The sequence below is a fragment of the Trichosurus vulpecula genome, chromosome 3, assembly GCF_011100635.1.
Source record: "Trichosurus vulpecula isolate mTriVul1 chromosome 3, mTriVul1.pri, whole genome shotgun sequence".
NCBI classification, from domain to species: Eukaryota; Metazoa; Chordata; class Mammalia; order Diprotodontia; family Phalangeridae; genus Trichosurus; species Trichosurus vulpecula.
The window spans coordinates 105,668,589-105,688,541 of NC_050575.1; the positions used below are offsets into that span (position 1 = coordinate 105,668,589).

Below are 19,953 nucleotides of genomic sequence, written 5' to 3' on the forward strand. Positions count from 1 at the left end.
AATCTATGACATACCTCATGAACTTTCAGAATTAAAAAAGGCTATTTTTAGTCCTCAGGACTAAAAAGGAGATTATCTAGTTCAGTTCTCTTGTTAATGAGGAAACTATGACCCAAGAAAATTATCCTTGGACTAATTTCTTTAGCCTTCCTGTCTTGAATCTTGCATTCTTACTTCGTTTTCAGATTTTCTGATTTAGAAAACAGAGACTCTGTAGGAGCCTTCTATAACTTTTTAGAGATATTTGTTATTTGGGCTACTCCTGAAACATCAAATATACCGAAATTGAGGTATTCAAATAAAGATTGTCCTCCCGTGTATTCAACAATTTTTATTCAGAATGTTTCTGGAGTTCATATTTATAAATTGTATATAAATTGTAAATAACACAAGAAAATCAGTCTCCTTGCTTTGCAAACACATCTTAGTTTTGACCAAAAGTTATGTTACCCAATTTGATCACTTGCCTTTTTTTAATACCAGATCTATCTCTGAATGACTTTAGACTGTTTTCAAAAATCAGATTACTTTCAAATGATGAAGATTTGTTACCACTTAGCAAATTCCAGAGAATGTGCCTCAGTCCCTGAAAGCATTGCCAACAAAGGAATTCCCCTAAATATTTCAAGCAGTAGCAGCACTGTTAGAGTAAGTAAATGGCCTTCCAGAGTGACTGCTTTGAGAGTTAAGTTTTAGTTTAGCTACCTACATTGGTTTTTTAAAAATCAGGCATATTCTTCTACATTAAATAATTTCTTACAGTGGAAAATACTGCTTCTGCCTGTTAAATCAATAAGCATTTATTAAGCACCTATTACATGTTAGGTTCTGGGGATAGAATACCAAAAATGAGACCGTCTCCATCTTTAAGGAGGTTGTAATCTATCAGGGAAAACAAAATATACACATATAATAAGTGCAAAATATATCGAGGTAGTATGGAATTGGCTGAGGCACTAACAGTTAAGGGAGATTAGGAGAAGTCTCAGCTAAGCTTGAAAAGAAACTAATATATTTCAGGCATGGGGAACAGTCTGCTAAGACAGAGACAGGCAGTGGGAAGCATAAACTATAATGATCAAGGAAGAGCAAGGCCCCATTTGTCTGGATCATAGAGTACATGAATGAAAGTAGTGTGTAATAAGACTGTGAAAGTTTTTAAATGTCAAAGAAGAGTATGTATTTTGTCCTAGAGGCATAAATGATCCACCGCTTGAGATTCTTGGGCAGGTGATCAACATGGATCGTGCCTGGGCTTTAGGAATAACATTGACAGGTTGTGGAGGATGATGGATTGGAAAAGGGAGAGATAATGTAGAAAGACCAGTTAGGAAGTTATAGTCTAGCTGAGATGTGAGGAGGGCCAGAACCAGGAAATGTAGTCATGTGAGTAGGAAAAAATGGTCTGGATATAAGAAGTGTGGAGGTAAAAGCTACAAAACTTCAAAGTTAATCTGATAAGGGAATTAATGTGTTCTTTGGCATTCTTAATTCCACTAGGCTCAAGCTCGCTGTCACCGAATAGGTCAAAGCAAGGCTGTGAAGGTCTATCGTCTCATTACTCGAAATTCTTATGAACGAGAAATGTTTGACAAAGCCAGTCTCAAGCTGGGGCTGGACAAAGCTATCCTGCAGGACATTAATCGAAAGGGAAGCACAAATGGGGTGAGTATAACCACCTATGCTTTCTGAATGTCTTCCCTCAGCTACACTGAATATTACAGAGTAATGTGGGCTCTTCTTGCCTGTCATCAGGCGCTCAGTAAGCCTGACTCCTTGCTTCTTCACTTGCATCATTTGAAGCATTATTAGTTCTATGTAGTCAACCCCTGTATTTCAAAGTAGGATGTAGTCATTGCCTGGTTATTTCTTAAGCTTCATTTAGATCAGGAGTTCTTAATCTTTTTTGTGAGGCAGCTAGGTGATACAGTGGATAGAGAACTGGGCCCTGGAGTCTGGAAGACCAGAGTTCAAATCTGGCCTTAGACACGTACTAGCTGTGTGACCCTGGATAGGTCATTTAACCTGTTTACCTCAGTTTACTAAACTGTAAAATGAAGATAATAATAGCACCTACCTCCCAGGGTTGTCGTGATGGTCAAGTGAAATAATAATTGTAAAGTGCTTAGCACAGTGCCTGGCCCAGAGTATATGATATATCAGTGTGTGTGTGTGTGTGTGTGTGTGTGTGTGTGTGTGTGTGTGTGTGTGATAATCCCTTTGGCAATCTTATGAAGCCAGAAGGGTTTTAAGTGTTCAAAAGAAGATGACCTCTTCTCATAAAATAGATAGGATTCTTCTGTATAAAATAGATAGGATTGTAGAAGAAAATAGTTGTATCAAAATGTTTAAATGTTTTAAAAGGAAAACTTTTCAGATTTGTATTTTAAGTGCATAAAATTCATAGGGTTACAGAAAAATATAGTTATGTTTAAATGTTTTAAAAGAAGACCTCTTCTCAAAATGCAATTTTAAATTCATAAAATACATTGGATTACAGAAGAAAATAGGTATATTAAATAGTTACCAAAAACTTTTTTTTTTAACTTTATGGACCCCAGGTTGAGAATTCTTGTCTTAGAGGATAATTAAGACTCATCTGGCTGAATTTTGCTAATGAAGAAAATCAAACTCAGAGGTGTATGATTAAATTTTGGGATAAGCAATTAAAAAGCACTTTATTACTACCATAGCAGTTTGTCTGAGGGAAATGTTAGTGTCTTAGAAGTTAGTGAGAAAAAAAAGAGAGCGAAAGGAAATTGAAGACCAAGAACAGACAAGAAGGATAAGCAATGTTGGGACTACTCTTAACTTTTTATTTAAAAAAACAACAACAATCAAGCTGCATGTAGGGAAGAGTCAAGACTTCATATGCAGCCCTCTTTCTGTCCTTGGTATACAGGAAAATAGTCATGTTTGTCATTTGTCAAGTTGATAATAAAAGAAATTGTTGAGAATTAACAGAAGAGCACAGTGGCTGGTACTATAATTTATTAAGCTGTAAGTCCACCTTTTTCTTGGAAAATTTGAACCCAAATTTCCCTACATTTTAGTCATATAGTTCTTTTTTTCATGTCTTCGTTTTTCCAGGAAGCCACACCTAAGTGATGAGCCTCTTTACTTTTTTGGGGAAAGGGAGGGAGTTGTAAAACTGAATGGCTTGAGCCAAGATGACAGAGAAAAGGCAAGGACCCACCTGAGTTCTCCCAAATTCCCCTCAAAACAACTTTAAATAATACCTCAAAATGAATTCTGGGGCAGCAGAACCCACAAAAGGATGGGGTAAAACAATTTTCCACCTCAAGACAACTTAGATTAACAGGAAAGGTCTGTCACACTGTGGGTGAGAGTGGAGTCCAGGTAAGCACAGACTTTGCCAGCACAGGCCAAGCCCCAAGAAAAAAAGGCAGCAGGCCTTGGGGCATAATCTCAGGGTAAGGAAGAGCCCTAGCACCACAGAGCTTGTGACTGCAGGAGAGTGGGAGCCCTGGTCACAGTTCCAAAGTAGAAAAGAGTGCTTGTGGTCACTCTCGGACCAGAAGAACGGCACTCCTTCTTAGATCATGCCATCTTGTAAGAAGTAAAAACTTACAGACTTCTCCATAGACAGACAGACACACACACACACACACACACACACAGACACACACACACCACCACCACCACCACCACCACCACCACCCCCCATGAACTAGCTCTGAGAACAACAATAAAGAAGGCCTGAAGCTTTGGACAGTGTCTACTCCACCCCAGGAGAAGAGACCCACTTTAACATAGAGTAAAAAGTCAAGAAATCTGCTGGAAAAATGAGGAAACAACAAAAAAAGAAACTGACCATAGAATGTTACTGTGGTGACAAGGAAGATCAAAACACAAATTCAGAAGAAGACAACAAAGTCAAAACTGCCACATCCAAAGCCTCAAGAAAAATGTAAATTGCTGTCATGCCGAGAAGTAATTCCTGGAAGAGTGCAAAAAGGATTTGAAAATCAAGAAATGAGAGTGATGTAAGAAAATCATGGGAAAAAAAAAAGAATCAAACGCTTGGTAAAGGAGGCATAAAAAAATACTAAAGAAAATTGCACCTTAAAATGCAGAATAGGCCAAATGCTAAAAGAGGTCCAAAAATCCAATGAGGAGAAGAATGCCTTGAAAAGCCGAATTGGCCAAATGGAAAAAGGTAAATAAGAATTCACCAAGGAAAAGAATTCCTTAAAAAACAGAATTGACCAGATGGAAAAAGAGGTACAAAAATACACTGAAGAAAAGAGCTCCTTAAAACTAGAATTAGACAAGTGGAAGCTAATGACTCTATATGACATCAAGAAACAAAGAAAATCAAAAGAATGAATAAAATAGAAGAAAATGTGAAACATCTCATTGGGAAAACAACTGACCTGGAAAATAGATCCAGGACAGATAATTGAAGAATTACTGGACTACCTGAAAACCATGATCAAAAAGAATTAGACATCATCTTTCAAGAAATTATCAAAGAAAACTGCTCAGATGGTCTAGAAACAGAGGGTAAAATAGAAATTTGAAGAATCCACAGATCACCTCCTGAGATACATCCCAAGAAGAAAACTGCCAGGAATATTATAGCCAAATTCCAGATCTCCCAGGTCAAGGAGAAAATATTGTAAGCAGCTAGGAAAAAAAAAAAACAACAATTTAAATTTCCCAGAGCCACAGTCAGGATAACACAGGATTTAGCAGCTTCTACATTAAAAGATCAGAGGGTTTGGAATATGAAATTCCAGAGAGTGAAGGAGTAAGACTATAATCAAGAATCACCTACCCAGAAAAATTGAGTATAAGCTTTCAGCGGAAAAGATGGATATTCAATGAAATAGAGAATTCCAAACATTCCTAATGAAAAGACCAGAGCTGAATAGAAAATTTGACTTTTAAATTCAAGACCCATGAGAAGCATTAAAAGGTAAATGGGAAGGAGAAATCATAAGGGATTCAATAAGTTTAGACTGTTTATATGGGAAGATGATACTTGTAATTCCTAAGCATTTTCTCGTTATTAGGGTAGTTAGAAGGAATGTATATATAGATGGAGAGCATAGGTGTGAGATGATATTCAAAAAAATAAAATTAAGGGATGAGAAAGAGGAATGTAGTGGGAGAAGAAGAAAGAGAGAGGTAGAATGGAGTCAATTATCTCACATAAAAGAGGTGTGAAGGAGCTTTTACAGTGGAGGGGAACGTGGAGGGGAACATGGCGAGTTGGGTACAGAAATCTGTATTACTCAGAGGAAATAGGAAGGGAAGGGGATAAGAGGAGGGGGGGACAGCTGTTAGAAGGGAGAGCAGACTGGAGGAGGTGATAGAAGCAAAACATTTTTAAGGATGGATGGGGTGAAAGGAGAGAGAGAGGTCAGAGGGAAATACACAGTAGTTATAAATGTGAAAAAAAATTTACAGCATGCTTCTTTGATAAAGCACCCATTTCTCAAATATATAGAAAAATGAATCAAATTTATAAAAATAAGAGCCATTCCGCAATTGATAAATGTTAAAGGATATGAACAGACCGTTTTCAGGTGAAGTAATCAAAGCTATCTATAGTCATATTCTCCGTCACTATTGATTAGAGAAATACAAATCAAAAGAAAAATGACAAATGTTGGAGGGGATGTGGGAAAATTGAGACATTACTACATTGTCAGTGGAGTTGTGAACTTATCCAGCCATTCTGGAGAGCGATTTGGAACTATGCCCAAAAGGGCTTATAAAAACCATGCATATTTGACCCAGCAATACCACCACTAAGTCTGTGTCCCAAAAAAGATTTAAAAAAAAAGGAAAAGCACACACATGCACACACACAAACACAAACACATTTTTAGAAGCTCTTTTAATGGTGGCAAAGAATTGGAGATTGAGGGGATGCTCATTAATTGGGAATAGCTAAACAAATTGTGGTATATGATTTTGATGGAATACTATTGTACTATAAGAAATGACAAGAGGATAGTCTCAGAAAAACCTAAACAAACTTACATGAACTGATGCAAAGTGAAATGAGCACAACCAGGAGAACATTGTATGTAGTAACAGCAGTATTGTACAATGACCAGCTGTGAATGACTTAGCTATTCTCAGCAATATAATGATCCAGGGCAATTTTGGTAAGTCCTTTGGAGGACTTACGATGCAAAATGCTGGCCTTCTCCAGAGAAAGAACTGATGGAGTCTGAGTGCAGATCAAAACATACTTTTTTTTACTTTATTTTTCTTAGTTTTTTGCGGGGGGAGGAGGATTATGTTTTCTTTCACAACATGACTAATATGGAAATAAGCTTTGCACAACTTCACATGTATAACCTGTATCAAATTGCTTGCCTTCTCTATGAGTGGGGAGAGAATTTGGAACTTATAATTTTTAAAAATTAATGTTAAAAAATGCTTTTACATGTAATTGGGGAAAAAATAAAATACTAAATTAAAAAAAGAAATAAACAACAGCTTAAATAGCTGGTCAGTGCTCATGGCTGGCTTCCCAATATAATAAAATAATATGAAGAAAGAAAAAAACTTGAATTGCTTAGGTAAGAACTTTGTTTCCTGGAGTTTAACTTGTGGATTTTGTAAAATATAGGCAACTAAAATGTCTTTAAAATAGGACACTATAGTATGTTAAGTTAAAATTTTCCTGTGTCTTATTACTCTAATGAGTATATTAAATCATCAGCACAGGACAGGAAATTTAATAGTTGTAGTCTGTGATAATTGGCACAAAGAAAGCCACTTTCTTACCAGGAAAAAGGGTTTTCTTTCTGTATTATTTATTTGCAACAACTAGTTGAAGTAATCATACCTCAACACTATTCAGCATTCATTAATCAGACACTAACTGCCAGTCACTCAAAAAGACAGATGATTTTTTTAAAAAACAAGCACACTGTGTTCTTCTGCAGACCTAAAAGTCCAGAGGCATAGGTAATACACCCATCCACAAGTAATATGGTATAACGTAGAATATGGGAAGGCCACAAGAGGGGCATAAACAAAAGTGCTATAAATAGTGAGAATAAGTTAAGAAAGGAGAGCCTTTTTAATACAAAAACTGACATTACTTCTGATATTTAGCCTTTCTGGTCCACACTTTCCTCCTGTCTAAGATGAGGCGGTTTGATTCAGGGACCTTTCAGGTCCCTTCTCAGCTCTGAATCTATGATCCTAGTGTACTTATTTTGTATAAATCACCCTTTGCTAGCTCATATGGCACATCTAGACATTTTTAAAAGTTATTTTATTTTTTCCCAATTAATATAAAGATTTTTAACATTCTTCTTTTTTTAATTTTGAGTTTTAAATTCTTTCTCTCCCTCCCCTCCCCTGTCACTGAGAAGGCAAGCAATTTGATATAGGTTATGCGTGTGCTGTCATACAAAGGATATCTCCATATTATTCATGTTAGGAAAGTAAACAGACCAAAAAAAACAAGAAATACAAAGTAAAAAAGAATATGTTTTGATCTACATTCAGACTCCATGAGTTCTTTCTCTAGAGGTGGATAACATTTTTCATCATGAGTCCTTCAGAATTGTCTTGGATCATTATATTGCTGAGAATAGCTGAGTCATTCATAGTTGATCATTATACAATATTGCCATTACCGTGTGCAATATTCTCCTGTTTCTGCTCACTTTAGTTTGCATCAGTTTATGTAAGTCTTTCCCATTTGGACATTTTTTAAGGGTATTGTCTAACTGAAGAAATCAAATTCCAGTTCTGCCCTTTTTCAGGAATGTGTGTATGAATTTTCTTTTGTTTAAGTAATTTCATGATATTTGGCAACAATCTCAATCGCTAAATCCAGGGGCATTGTGTCATGCTCAGAACTCGTGTATATCACAGGTTCATAGTAGAAATAATTGTCAAGTCAGTGTAAAAACTTAATTACTTAAAAACAGTGCTTTTTTTTTTTTTGTTTGTTTGTTTTTGTTTTTGTTTAGGTGCAGCAGCTCACAAAGATGGAGGTGGAAGACTTGCTTCGGAAGGGAGCTTATGGAGCCTTAATGGATGAAGAAGATGAAGGTTCCAAATTTTGTGAAGAAGATATAGATCAGATCCTACAAAGAAGAACCCACACCATCACCATCCAGTCTGAAGGAAAGGGATCTACCTTTGCCAAGGTACAGGGCTTTCCTGCTAATCACCTAATTTCTCTCCTGCCCACTTGCCGTCAGTCTTCTCTGGCTCAGGCAGTGTTTTTCTTTGGCTTTTACCAGCCAAGATTCTGGTTCTCTAAGTGTAAAAACACAAAAAATGTATGGAAGTCCATATGAAAGTATGTAGTTATACACACTCATTTCAACTACTGCTCGTTGAGAATTCAGTTCCTCATGTGGTAGCAAAATGTAGTATCACAGACAAGACAGAAGAACATTTCAAACTGAAGTTTAGTGGTCAAAACATCAAGTGTCTTGGTGTAATGGGCTATAGATACATTCCAGCAAGGGGACATTTGAATCATGAAATATTATATGAATGAGTATTCCTTGGTTAATATTGGATTGGATGTTCTTGTGGACAGTTGAGTTTTAAAAAATAACAAAGGTTTGTATTATGTGTGTTTATGTATTTTTAATGCCACGGGAATAGGGATTTCACCTGAGATGATGATAGTAGTGACATGGTGATAATGTACACTTATAAAGCTGTTTACATATATTTCTAATTTGATATCCCAATATCCCCTACATGGTAGATATTATGTTCCCCATTTCACAGATAAGGAACTAGACTTAGCAGTGATAACTACTTGTTCACAAGTACTGGTAATACTGGTAAGTGGCAGAGACCAGACTTGAACTCAGGTTTTCTGACTTGTAGCTCAGTGCTCTTTATACTTTGGCACAATGACGTCTCAGCTTTGTGTGGCTGCCCAGATCTTCATCTTTTTTTAGAGCCCTTCCTCTTATAGTATGATATTTGTTGTTTTTCATCTTGTTTTTTTTATGCTTTAATTTATAAAGAGAATGATAGTAATACTTTTCAGTGAAAGTAAAGGCCAAGTAGTGCATCTCTGTAGAGTTAACCCTTGCAAGGTTGCTGCCTCTAGATAACGAGGGTAGCTAGATGGCCCAATGGATAGTGTTGGTCCTGAAGTCAGGAAGATTTAACTTACTGAGTTCAAATCTGGCCTTGGATACTTATGACCCTGGGCAAGTCACTTAACCCTTTTTGCCTCAGTTCCTTGTCTATTTAAAATGAGCTCGAGATGGAAAAAGCAAACCACTCCAGTATCTTTGCCAGGAAAACCCCAGATGAGTCATGAAGAGTCAGACATGACTGAACAACAGCAGCAAAAATGTTTTCTCCTATTTGAAGAGAGATGGGTCGAGTTCGAACATCCACATTTGAGTTACTATCCAGCGAATCTGTAGATCAAATTGAAGCTTTTCACTTTAATTTTTAATAAATGAATAGATTTGAGCATCATATACCTTTATCTGTGATATTCCATTGAAAGTTTTGGTTTTGAATGAGTGAAATAACTCGAGTGTGTTATGAGTTCATCCTCTTCGATTGCAGTTTGTTGATTTACTGTTATCTTCTTCACAGGCTAGTTTTGTGGCTTCAGGGAATAGGACTGACATTTCCTTAGATGACCCCAACTTTTGGCAGAAATGGGCTAAAATAGCTGAACTGGACACTGATGCAAAGAATGAGAAGGTAGAGGTCAAATATGTTTTGGTTTTTATTTCTGTATTTCTGTGTTGTCAGGACAAAACATTAGAGCAAAAGCATACCCAAATCTGAATTTTAGTGCCTAAAGAAAACTTTAGTGATCATATGATCCATACCCCTTTCCCCACCAGGCACACCCTGATATCTTTACTTTTAATTGGTATTTTGTGTCTCATTTTTTAAAGTTTATATTTTTAATAAAGTTCATTTTTCAATATAGTTTATCAAATTTTAGTTTAGTTTATTTAATGAATAAAAATGACCTTTATAGTTTAGTATTCAATGAATGTCACCCTTAAAAAAATCCATGTGTGTATACCCTAATGAAATGTGCTATGCATGCCTCTGCTTATGGATGAAGAAATTAAGTCCCAGAGAAGCTAAATGATTGCCCTTGATCAGGGGTAGGGAACCTGCAGCCTCAAGCCACATGTGGCCCTTTAGGTCCTCAAGTGTGGCCCTTTGACCGAATTCAAACTTCACAGAACAAACTCCCTTAATAAAAGGACTTGTTCTGTAAAACTTGGACTCAGTCAAAAGGACCCAAGGACCTAGAAGGCCACATGTGGCCTCAAGGCTCAGGTTCCCCAACCTTGCCCTAGATCATATGGTGGGTGAGTGGAAGAGCCAGATCTTAAAAATCCAATTCTCCTGTTTCCCAGCTCAGTGTTCTTTACATTTTACCCCCACAGCATGTCCTACCTAGATGCAAGCACAGTGAAAATATTACAGGATTCCAAAGGGGCGTCACAGCTGCCCACATTTTCACTTCCTCCCTTTTTGGGTTCCTAAAAGATGAAAAGGATTACATCAATTACTTAAAATGTAGTTCCCATTTCTGAGTGTTCTGTCTTCTGATAGGGAGCTGAATTTCTTGAAATAGAAGAAACACAAAAAAAACCCATTTCTCTGTAGTCACGAACTTAAAGCTTTAGAATTTGAAGTGATTTGGGAGGTCATCTAGTCCAATGTCTTCATTTTGTAAATGAGGAAACAAAGACCTGGAGCTGGTAAATGACTTGTCTGAGGTCCCAAAGAGGCGGTAAATGACAGGGCTGAGTTTTGAACCCATAGCCCATGTGCTTTTCATTGTGCTCTGCTGCCTTTGAATAATGTGGGGTTAGAGGCAACTAACCATCCTGTGACTAGCAACCCTCTGAAAATGTCTGCTTTTAGAAGGGAAAAATAAATAGAAAAAACATAGGATTTTCTTTATAGCTTAGACCTCTGGTAGAAGTTTCCCCAAGAGCCACATATAGGTATATAACATACTTAGCAAAGATATATTTTCACTATAATTTCTATGATTTGCAGTTTTATTATGCTCACATAGATTGTATCTGTTTTCAAGTAATTTTCTAGTTGAAGAGTTTTATTGCGGCCTTCTAGCTTATTACTTCTGGATTTTTTTCCCCTTTCTCACCCAGTCACTGTTATCAAACTGAATTCCTCGTATGGGTCGGGGGACATGGAGCACTAGGGAATTAAGACAGAGGGCTCCAGAACTTAGAACAGAGTCCATGGACAAGAAAATGACCCAGGAGGAGCTTATGAACTGTTGCTACCTGTCCTGGATGGCCTTGCAGATTGCCCTTCATTGCTACTTGGCACAGTCATTTAGAGTTTTCATGATGTCATAAATTCTTCCAGCTTTTCAAATGGGAACCAGGAATGAATGTTTGTTCCATGAGCCATAATTTAGCAAACACGTAATACCCTAATAATGACATAGAAGGCTTAGCACCATAGACTCTTAGACTTAGGACTTCAGAGGTCAACTAGGCCAACCCCTCTCCCTTTATAACATCACTGAGAGAATATCATCTACTCCCTGCTTTAATACTTACTGTGACAAAGAGCTCACTGCTAAAATTAGGATAGTGCATCAAGTAATGAGTTAAGGCTCAGGAGGCAGTTCAGCCATTTTCCCCCCAAATCTTTCTGTGTTTTAGTTTTTATGAATCTGACCCTCACTTTATCAACTCACCTTAAAATAAATACAGTATATAGAGACACACCTGCTTATACCTCTACAGCCACAGCTGAGCCCACCAGATCCTTTCTGGATGCATGAGCCAACTTCTTCCCTATACCCAGCCCCCATGGGTCACAGCCACCTGGTCACAGTACCTCCAGAATTATTCTAATCTACCCTCTTTTCACCAAACAAATGCACTTTAAACTTTCCATTCTTAGAAATTTTCAAGAAGCATATTAAATGCTTTAAAATAATTAAAAGTACTTCACATTTACCTTGAGATTTACAAAGGCCTTTCCTTATAACAATCCATGAAGCAGGGCAAGTAGAATCACATCTTGCTGAGGGTGAAGCTAAGTCTCAGCAAGGGGGAGTGACTTGCCTGGGGTCACACAGTCTGTGAGGGTCTTCTGGCTCCAGTTCCAACATTCTTTCCACTACACTGTGTTTGTTGCTTCCTTATTAAACTTACCTGTTGTTTTTTAGCCAGGTTCCCCTGTCTCTTTGGCATAGGGGAGGAAAATAACCTTTATGTCCTTAGTGACATGAGGCAAGGCTTTTAGACCAATATAAGCAGTTTTGTTGTCCATATTAAAGTTGGTTTTAGCCAGTGAGGCAAGCATGGAAGACATAGGAATCAAGAGGGAAGACCTGAGCTATAGGTGGTGGGGGTAGGAAAGTCATACTGACTGACCTTGAGGAAAATGGCCTTTGAAGCTATATCAGTAGGTGAAATCCTGGAGCTAGAAAGGATAGTTCTGTGAAAGGCTTTTCTATACTTCACCTATCTAAGACATTGGCATTGGAAAATGGATGGTGAATCACGGTGAATGGGAAGTTGTTTAACAGATAGATGGAAGGGCAACTGATGGGGTCTCCAGAGTTTAGCTTGCTCTCTTCGTCCAGAGCTAAGCTGCTGGGGTCACCACTGTGGTTTCTCTTGGCAAGATCAGACTGCCACTTTGGACCCCATGGGCATTTTATCTTTCTGAACCTCTGTAAGACTGGTTGCAGCAACAGCAGATAGCTGTGGACAGCACTGAGGACTGGGGAGCACACATTTCCAAAAAACTCAAAGAAATTCAGTCTGTTCTGGTTATGGTGTGGCAGACTTATTTAAGAGAATTCCTTCTACTCTTCCTACTATGATCAGATTTATGTTTTGGCAGGCAAGCAAGGCCCAGGGTTCTTGCCTGAGAATGGCTCTTGTAGATGCAAAGAGGGCTGGCAAAGGATCACTGCTGTGTGTGTGGATGAGAAAGAGAGAGAAAGAGAGAGAGAAGAGGTGCTTCTCCCACAATAGCCCCCTCTCTGTCTCTAGGAAAGCTTAGTGATCGACCGGCCCCGTGTGAGAAAGCAGACCAAACACTACAACTCCTTTGAGGAGGACGAGCTGATGGAATTTTCTGAGTTAGACAGTGACTCTGATGAGAGGCCCACCCGATCGAGGCGGCTAAACGAGAAAACCCGGCGCTACCTCCGGGCAGAGTGCTTCCGGGTAGAGAAGAACCTGCTCATCTTCGGGTGGGTATCTGTCACGCCGATCCTGCAGGGTTTGTTGGGGATGTCTAACAGGTCCTGTCAGCCCTGGCTTTGGGTTTTCTCTGTTCCTTGTCAGGGCACTGTTAAGGCAGAACAGAGTTCTTGTACCCTACAGTTCCCTTGGGTGACTGTGAACTTCACTCAGAGTACTTTACTCACCGTGATTTTATCTTCTGCTCTCATTCTTGCCACCATGAGCAGCTTACTGCTTGGTTCTGTTTTATTTTATTTTTCTATCTGCTTTTAACTCAAGAAGAAGCACCCCATGTTAACTAGTGCTAAAGTCAAAGAAAAAAATTCACATGGCCCCTTTGGCTAGGGTGGAAAGAGAAAGCTTTGGCGTGTCTTCTTCTGAGAACACTACACTCTCTAGGTACTTAACCTTGACTCCACTTTATTGACCTGGGTTCTCCGTGCTCACAACACTTTATAATGTCATTGTGGGGATGTTAGAGAGACTAGAGGCATAGAGGGTAGTTACTAGGAAGGTTTTGTACTCATTTAAATCTGGTTTCATTGCCAGCCCTTCCTGTCTTATGGTTCTGATGGTTTCTTGTGAAACACTCAATGCCTGATGTGTTGGACATCACAGTGATGCACACTGCACAGTTGTTGGGACCCCTCAGGCCCAAGTAAAGAACAGCAAAAGGAAGCCAAACAACCCATTAAGAAACTAGAAGTATTTTCAGTCATACATGGTCTGTAGAGGCTTTTTCCCACCACATTATAGCTCTGATATTCTTGGTTTTTCATAGCTCACGTCCTTTGATATTTCCATCCCACAGATGGGGACGGTGGAAAGATATCTTGACTCATGGGAGATTCAAGTGGCATCTTAATGAAAAGGACATGGAGATGATCTGCCGGGCTCTCCTGGTGTACTGTGTCAAACACTATAAGGGAGATGAGAAGATTAAGAGTTTCATATGGGATCTGATCACACCCACAAAAGATGGACAGAACCAGGCCCTCCAGAACCACTCAGGTAAGAACAGTTGGGACCATACTATTTTGGCTCACAAGCTCCCTTTTAGTTTCTGCCTTTTCAAATGGCCCACATTGTTATGCAAGGTCTTGGCTTTCTCATCATTAGCTAATGCTACTCAGGAATTTGAACTTACTAGCCATCTATCACCTGTATAATTTTGTTCATTTAACCCTTCATCTGAAGTTTACCCGTCTCCCAACACTTGCCCAATAAAACTGGAAGGGTAAACTTGGTTCCTGTTTCTGAGTTTGAATTTGCTTAATCTGAATCATTCTCACCTCTGCTCTTTTGTCTCTTCCCTCTTCTTCTTTCCTTCATCTTCATCTTCCCCTTCTCTCTATTTATCCAGATTATACTTATCCTCAAGGCCTACATCTACCAAGAAATTTGCAATGATAACCTTTATCCTTGCACTCCCTCTGCCTGGACTCCTGCCCCATGGATGCCCTTCGTACTTCTAAAGCATAAACCTTATTTGAACTACTTTTGCACTTACAGACATTATCACACACTTCAGCTTTTCATTTTCATTGCAATTGCTTTGTGTGTGTTTTGTCTCCTTAACTAGATTGGAAGTTATATGAAGACAAGGATTGTGTTATATTTAATCAGCACCAAGCATAGTGTTGATTGTTTAAATCTGTAATTTTTATTTTTTGTTTCTACCAGCTTGAAATTAGTTTCATGCTCATCTGGATTATGGACCAGGACTGTTGGGCCAAAGGATGTATTGTCTAATTGGCACCACATACATAATACTTGTTTTTGCCAGGCACTATCTCTATGCCAATGAACTGTCATTCATTCTTGTGCCCTTACAGGGTTATCTGCCCCAGTCCCCAGAGGGAGAAAGGGAAAGAAGACAAAGAATCAGATGCTGCTTCCAGAGTTAAAGAATGCAGACTGGTTGGCCACCTGCAACCCTGAAGTTGTTCTACATGATGACAGCTACAAGAAGCACCTAAAACAACATTGCAATAAGTAAGTGTCTCTGATCTACTTCCCTCTTACCTCAGAACATCTCTCCAACCTAACACATGCTTTGAATTGGAAGGAAGGCCCCACCGTTCTGTAATTATTCCAGTAAAGAAGATCAAGAATGCTGGAGATGTGTACTGTAGATTACTTTGAAATTCAACGGTTAAAATGCTTTACTTTCTTCACATTACCTCTTCCTGGACCCCTGTCCCATATGTACTCTTGAAGTTCTTGGAAATCTTGTCCTCAAACATTGTTTGGTTCCTGTTATAACCCTTCATTGTGGTGGCAGCCTAATCACTGTCTGGAGGACAAGAGCTACAGATACTCCAAGGCTGTTATATATACTAAAGAGGATCCAAGTCTTCTCAATATCTTTCCCAAGTCTTTGCCTTCCAATCTTCTTCTAAAACTCTTGAAGGTGGCCTTGGAAGCATCTTTTCACTATTCCACTTTAATTCATTTAAAAAACATTTGTGAAGAATATATTTTTCATTGTTTCATACTAGGTGCTATGGGGGATACAAAAAAAAAAAAGAATTGAAGATGTAACCCCAAACCTGGTGGAGCTTACTGTTTACTTGGATCGTTAAGACCTACAAATAGAGAATTGATGACAAAGCAGCATAGGAATAGATACAGAATAATGTCACATCAGTCAAATAGAAAAGTATGGGAACCCAGAAGAAAGAAAGCTGAGTATGAATTTGGCGTCTTGGAGAAGGTTAAATCTTGAGTTGGACCTTGAAGGAATGTTGTGGAGAGGGAGGCACTGTACTTCTAGGGTGGAAAAATAGCATGAAAAAAAAGCACAGAGGAGAGCTAGAAAAAGCAGAATTTGTGTGGGAGCAGTGAGAGTCTTGGCCTGGCTAGCTCTAGAAAGGTTGTGTTGGAGAAAACTGTAGAAGGAAGATGAAAATGGTTAAAAGAAGGGGGAGGGGGCAATTGCTCAGGGACCTCAAGTTTGAGTTTAATTGAGTATCTTGATTAAGGTCATTTTTCAGAAAATAATGGAAAAGCTTTTCTTGCAATTTCTGATAGGGCCTACATCATTGAAAGACATCAGCTCTAAAATTATTATTTTTAAAAACAGAATGTTTGGCTTCAATTCTTGCTTTTCCTCTGTATTCAGACATCAGCTAAGATTGCTTGACCCCCTGAGAGCAGCTTGAAGATCATCTTGCTCCAGGAGGACAGGATACAGGTAGAACACTGTCCAGGGAAGGGCCACTCAGCTTCTCATAGAATTTTTCAGCCATTTTGTCATTTAGAGAACACCGAATACCATTGATTTGAACTCTCTTCTTATGTACATCACAGATATTTTTACAGTGAATGTGTTGTCCCTTCTTTCAGCTGAAGTAGGAACAGCTCTCTGGCCCCAGGTATCCATAATCTTGTTTCTACAGAAACTCCTGATGTGCCAGCTGCACTAGAATCCCAGGAGACAGTGTCCTAAAGTCCTCTCTGAGGGCCAGAGAAAACTTCAGTTCTTACCCTTGGCAGCTGCTGCTACTGCTGAGTGGCCTTGCTCTGTTGGTTCCTTGGGGATTTTTATTTCTTGTACCTTTTGAAAATAACAATTACAACAAAACTCACATCTTAGGGTTATTCCAATTGTTTGATTTACAGTGAGTAGAAAATTAAGAAGTGTTTCCATTCACAATCATACCTGGTCCTCTGGCCATTACAACCTGTAAGCAGTCCACAGATAACGAATTAAGTGTGGCACCTAATTTGTGACCAATGTTCGGCAACTCGTAAAATAAATTACAGAATAAGCTGAGTTAAGGCAGCGCCTTTCAGTCAGTCAGCAAGTATTTTTAAAGTATCCCTTATGTATCAGACAATGTGCTAGTCAGAATGGAAAACAAATGTAAAGAAACAGTCCCAGCTCTCAAGGAGCTCATACTCTTTGAGCCTTGGGTCCAAAATTATGCACATATCCAAATATGCACTACTTCTCCTAGCTGTTCAAAAGCACGCTGATCTCTTTTCTTTCCTAAATCTGTAACATATTAATTAGTATCATTCCTCCATTTTAAATTATAAGTTCCATAATCTCGGGTATCAAATCGTGTACTTCTTTTCTGTCCCCAGCACAGTGTTAAGACATATTTGGTAAAGAGTTTATCAGTTACTGTCTTCCTGAGATGAGCTCAGATAGCTAGATTAGCTTAGTTTATCTGCAGATCCTTAGGGAAGAAACAGTACTTCCTGTGGCTGACTTTAGAAGTGGTATGATGCAGTAGGCAATGCTGAATGTGGAGTTAGGGAACTTGAGTTCAAATTCCTTGCTCTTTGTGGCCCTTGCAAGTCACTCAACCTCCCTGGGCTTTGGTTTCCTCTTCTGTAAAACAAAGGATTTAGACTAGGGGAAACTCAGGGGAGACTTTAAGGTCTGTGCTAGTGCTAGATCTTTGATCTGAGATTAGAAAAACGAACTTTTTCTCCATCAAAAACACAGCACTGTGTTCTTAGGAAGATTTGATTCATTCCTGCCTGGCAAATGTTCATATAACTGCTTTATGCCACATGTCAAATGTACCACCACTTCAGCAAACTAGGCAATCTGTAACCAGCCACTTGGAAGTCAGTCATGTTTAGTAAGTCCAAGCAGATGATTTATTGAAACTCAGGAGGACAAAAGATCACTTCAAGCCTGTATTGTAATCCCAACAACAACAATCTTCTAGCAGTTGAGGGAACCTCTTCTTTTTTGGTTCTATTCTTCTTTCAGAGTGACTGAACAGGTATTTTTCTTCCTTTGTAAGACAGAGGTATTCATAATGACCTACATTTGTAGACTATTTTATATTTTAAAAAACATTTTCATATATTAATAACATAATGTTCTGTCAAGATTATTAACAGGAGGGAATACAGAATATACCAAGGCACATGGTGTCAGAGAACATAGAGTCAAACCAAATATTCTAGTTTATTTCCATTAATCAGTTCTTCTTTCTTAGGGTGCTTCTTCGAGTTCGAATGCTATACTATCTGAAATCTGAAGTGCTGGGAGAAGCAGCAGATAAAGCATTTGAAGGAACCCCTGCCAGGTATAACCACTGTAGCCAGGCCAGAGTTTTGACTGTACAAAACTAGCATAGAATCATGTATGTTTTCTTCAGGGCCTATGCCTTTTACACAGAATATTATCTTTGGTTACATTCATCATGACTGTCAGTATTCTTAGACATTGGTCTCTTTATTTAGGTGATATTCCTATTACTACTCTATAGTTCATTTGATTTAACACAACTTAGTAGTAGTCGTATCTCTCAGGATGTGGACCATTGGGATAATAAGGAAAGGGCCACAGGTAGAGGTGGTGATACCAGAGCGTTAGTACATAATGGTCATTTTTGGTAGAGTTGGTAGCCAACCATAAGATGAGCCAACTTCTGTCTCTTGGACTTTTCTCCTTGGGCTCCATCTTCTCTTTGCCTTTTAGCATATATAACACTGATAAAGAGACTGAATCAACAACGCTCAGATAGCTTCAGATAACAACCAGCAAAATGAGCGGAGCTTTCTTCTGTCCTACCTCCCTGTGTGGGTGATCATGGGAGCTAGAAAGGAAGAAAGGATTGAAAAGAATATGAAAACCACTACCTTCAAACATCTTTGTTTATCTTGAGAGTAAGATTATGGTTTAGGTTAGCTATTGAAGTAATTGCCATTTTGAGTGATTTGTAGTTAGAATAAATTCATATACTAGACATAAGGAAGAGATGCTGGTTTTTTGGGTGCGGCTTCCACTGTAGTTAAAAACTTTCAGATTAAAATTTGAATCATTCAAGAAGTACATTCTGGTTTGGCAGAATTTTAAAAATCACATTTGAGTATGTTGTAGTGGGGATTCATTTTGGGTGCTTTGGACTGGACTAGGGGCCTCTAAAGTACTTCGAACTCTATGATTCTTTAAGTCTATGTGATAGTGAAAACCAGACAGAAACATAATCCGCAGATTAGGCTGAAAACATGTTATTTAAGTGAGAGGTACAACACTGTTTTGGAGAACTTTTTTTAATGTTTAATTTAGTCATATAGCTAGATAAAAGATATTTTGCTTGACAGTTTTGAGTATTTTGCCCATAATCACATCACATCTCCTGACCCCCTCACCAGCCAGTACTCCCTTCCTTATCATTCCTCCCCCAATTCCTGACCACACTAGTACAAATGTTCTTGTTATATTAGTAATAGTGTTTGTGATTTCCATTCTTTGAGCAGACTGAATATTGAACTTTTCATTTTAGTCCCATGCTTTTGATTATGTACAGATTTAGGAGCATAAAACATTCTGGGATAATCGAAAACAAATTGGAACTATCCAAAGAAGACTTGTCCTTTTTTAATATTTTTGCTTCCATCCTCAAGCATGACACTATAAAGACCCTGGGATATGGTTGGGTTGTTGGATGTTGGATTTTTGTCTGTATACAGAAAAATGTCTATTTGTCCTCTATCTTCCACAGAGAGTTGGATGTTTTGCTGCCTGATATTGACTATGTGGAGATCCCAGTGGATTGGTGGGATGCAGAAGCCGATAAATCTCTTCTTATTGGAGTAGTCAAACATGGTATGTATTCCTAGGAGAGGTAATAATTTTCTCCCAATAAATGATCACCCCAGGGAAAAGTTTGCTTTAGAAAACCCTACTGTCAAGGAGACTTTTTAAATGGATTAAATTTCTCTTGGACAGTTGTGAGTAAGGAGATAAAATATGCATGGTCACCGGCTTTTAAGT

General features: G+C 38.5%; 1 protein-coding gene across 1 annotated transcript in view; it reads left to right on the forward strand.

The window, feature by feature from the left end:
• The window catches only part of CHD6 (chromodomain helicase DNA binding protein 6), a 124,466-nt gene that overhangs the window by 63,165 nt on the left and 41,348 nt on the right, over positions 1-19,953 (forward strand). The window contains exons 16-23 of the mRNA XM_036752815.1: positions 1,501-1,665; positions 7,974-8,153; positions 9,586-9,696; positions 13,011-13,213; positions 14,017-14,216; positions 15,041-15,200; positions 18,170-18,259; positions 19,682-19,785. Coding sequence (XP_036608710.1) covers positions 1,501-1,665; positions 7,974-8,153; positions 9,586-9,696; positions 13,011-13,213; positions 14,017-14,216; positions 15,041-15,200; positions 18,170-18,259; positions 19,682-19,785 — 1,213 coding nt within the window. The remainder of the gene's footprint in view (positions 1-1,500; positions 1,666-7,973; positions 8,154-9,585; positions 9,697-13,010; positions 13,214-14,016; positions 14,217-15,040; positions 15,201-18,169; positions 18,260-19,681; positions 19,786-19,953) is intronic.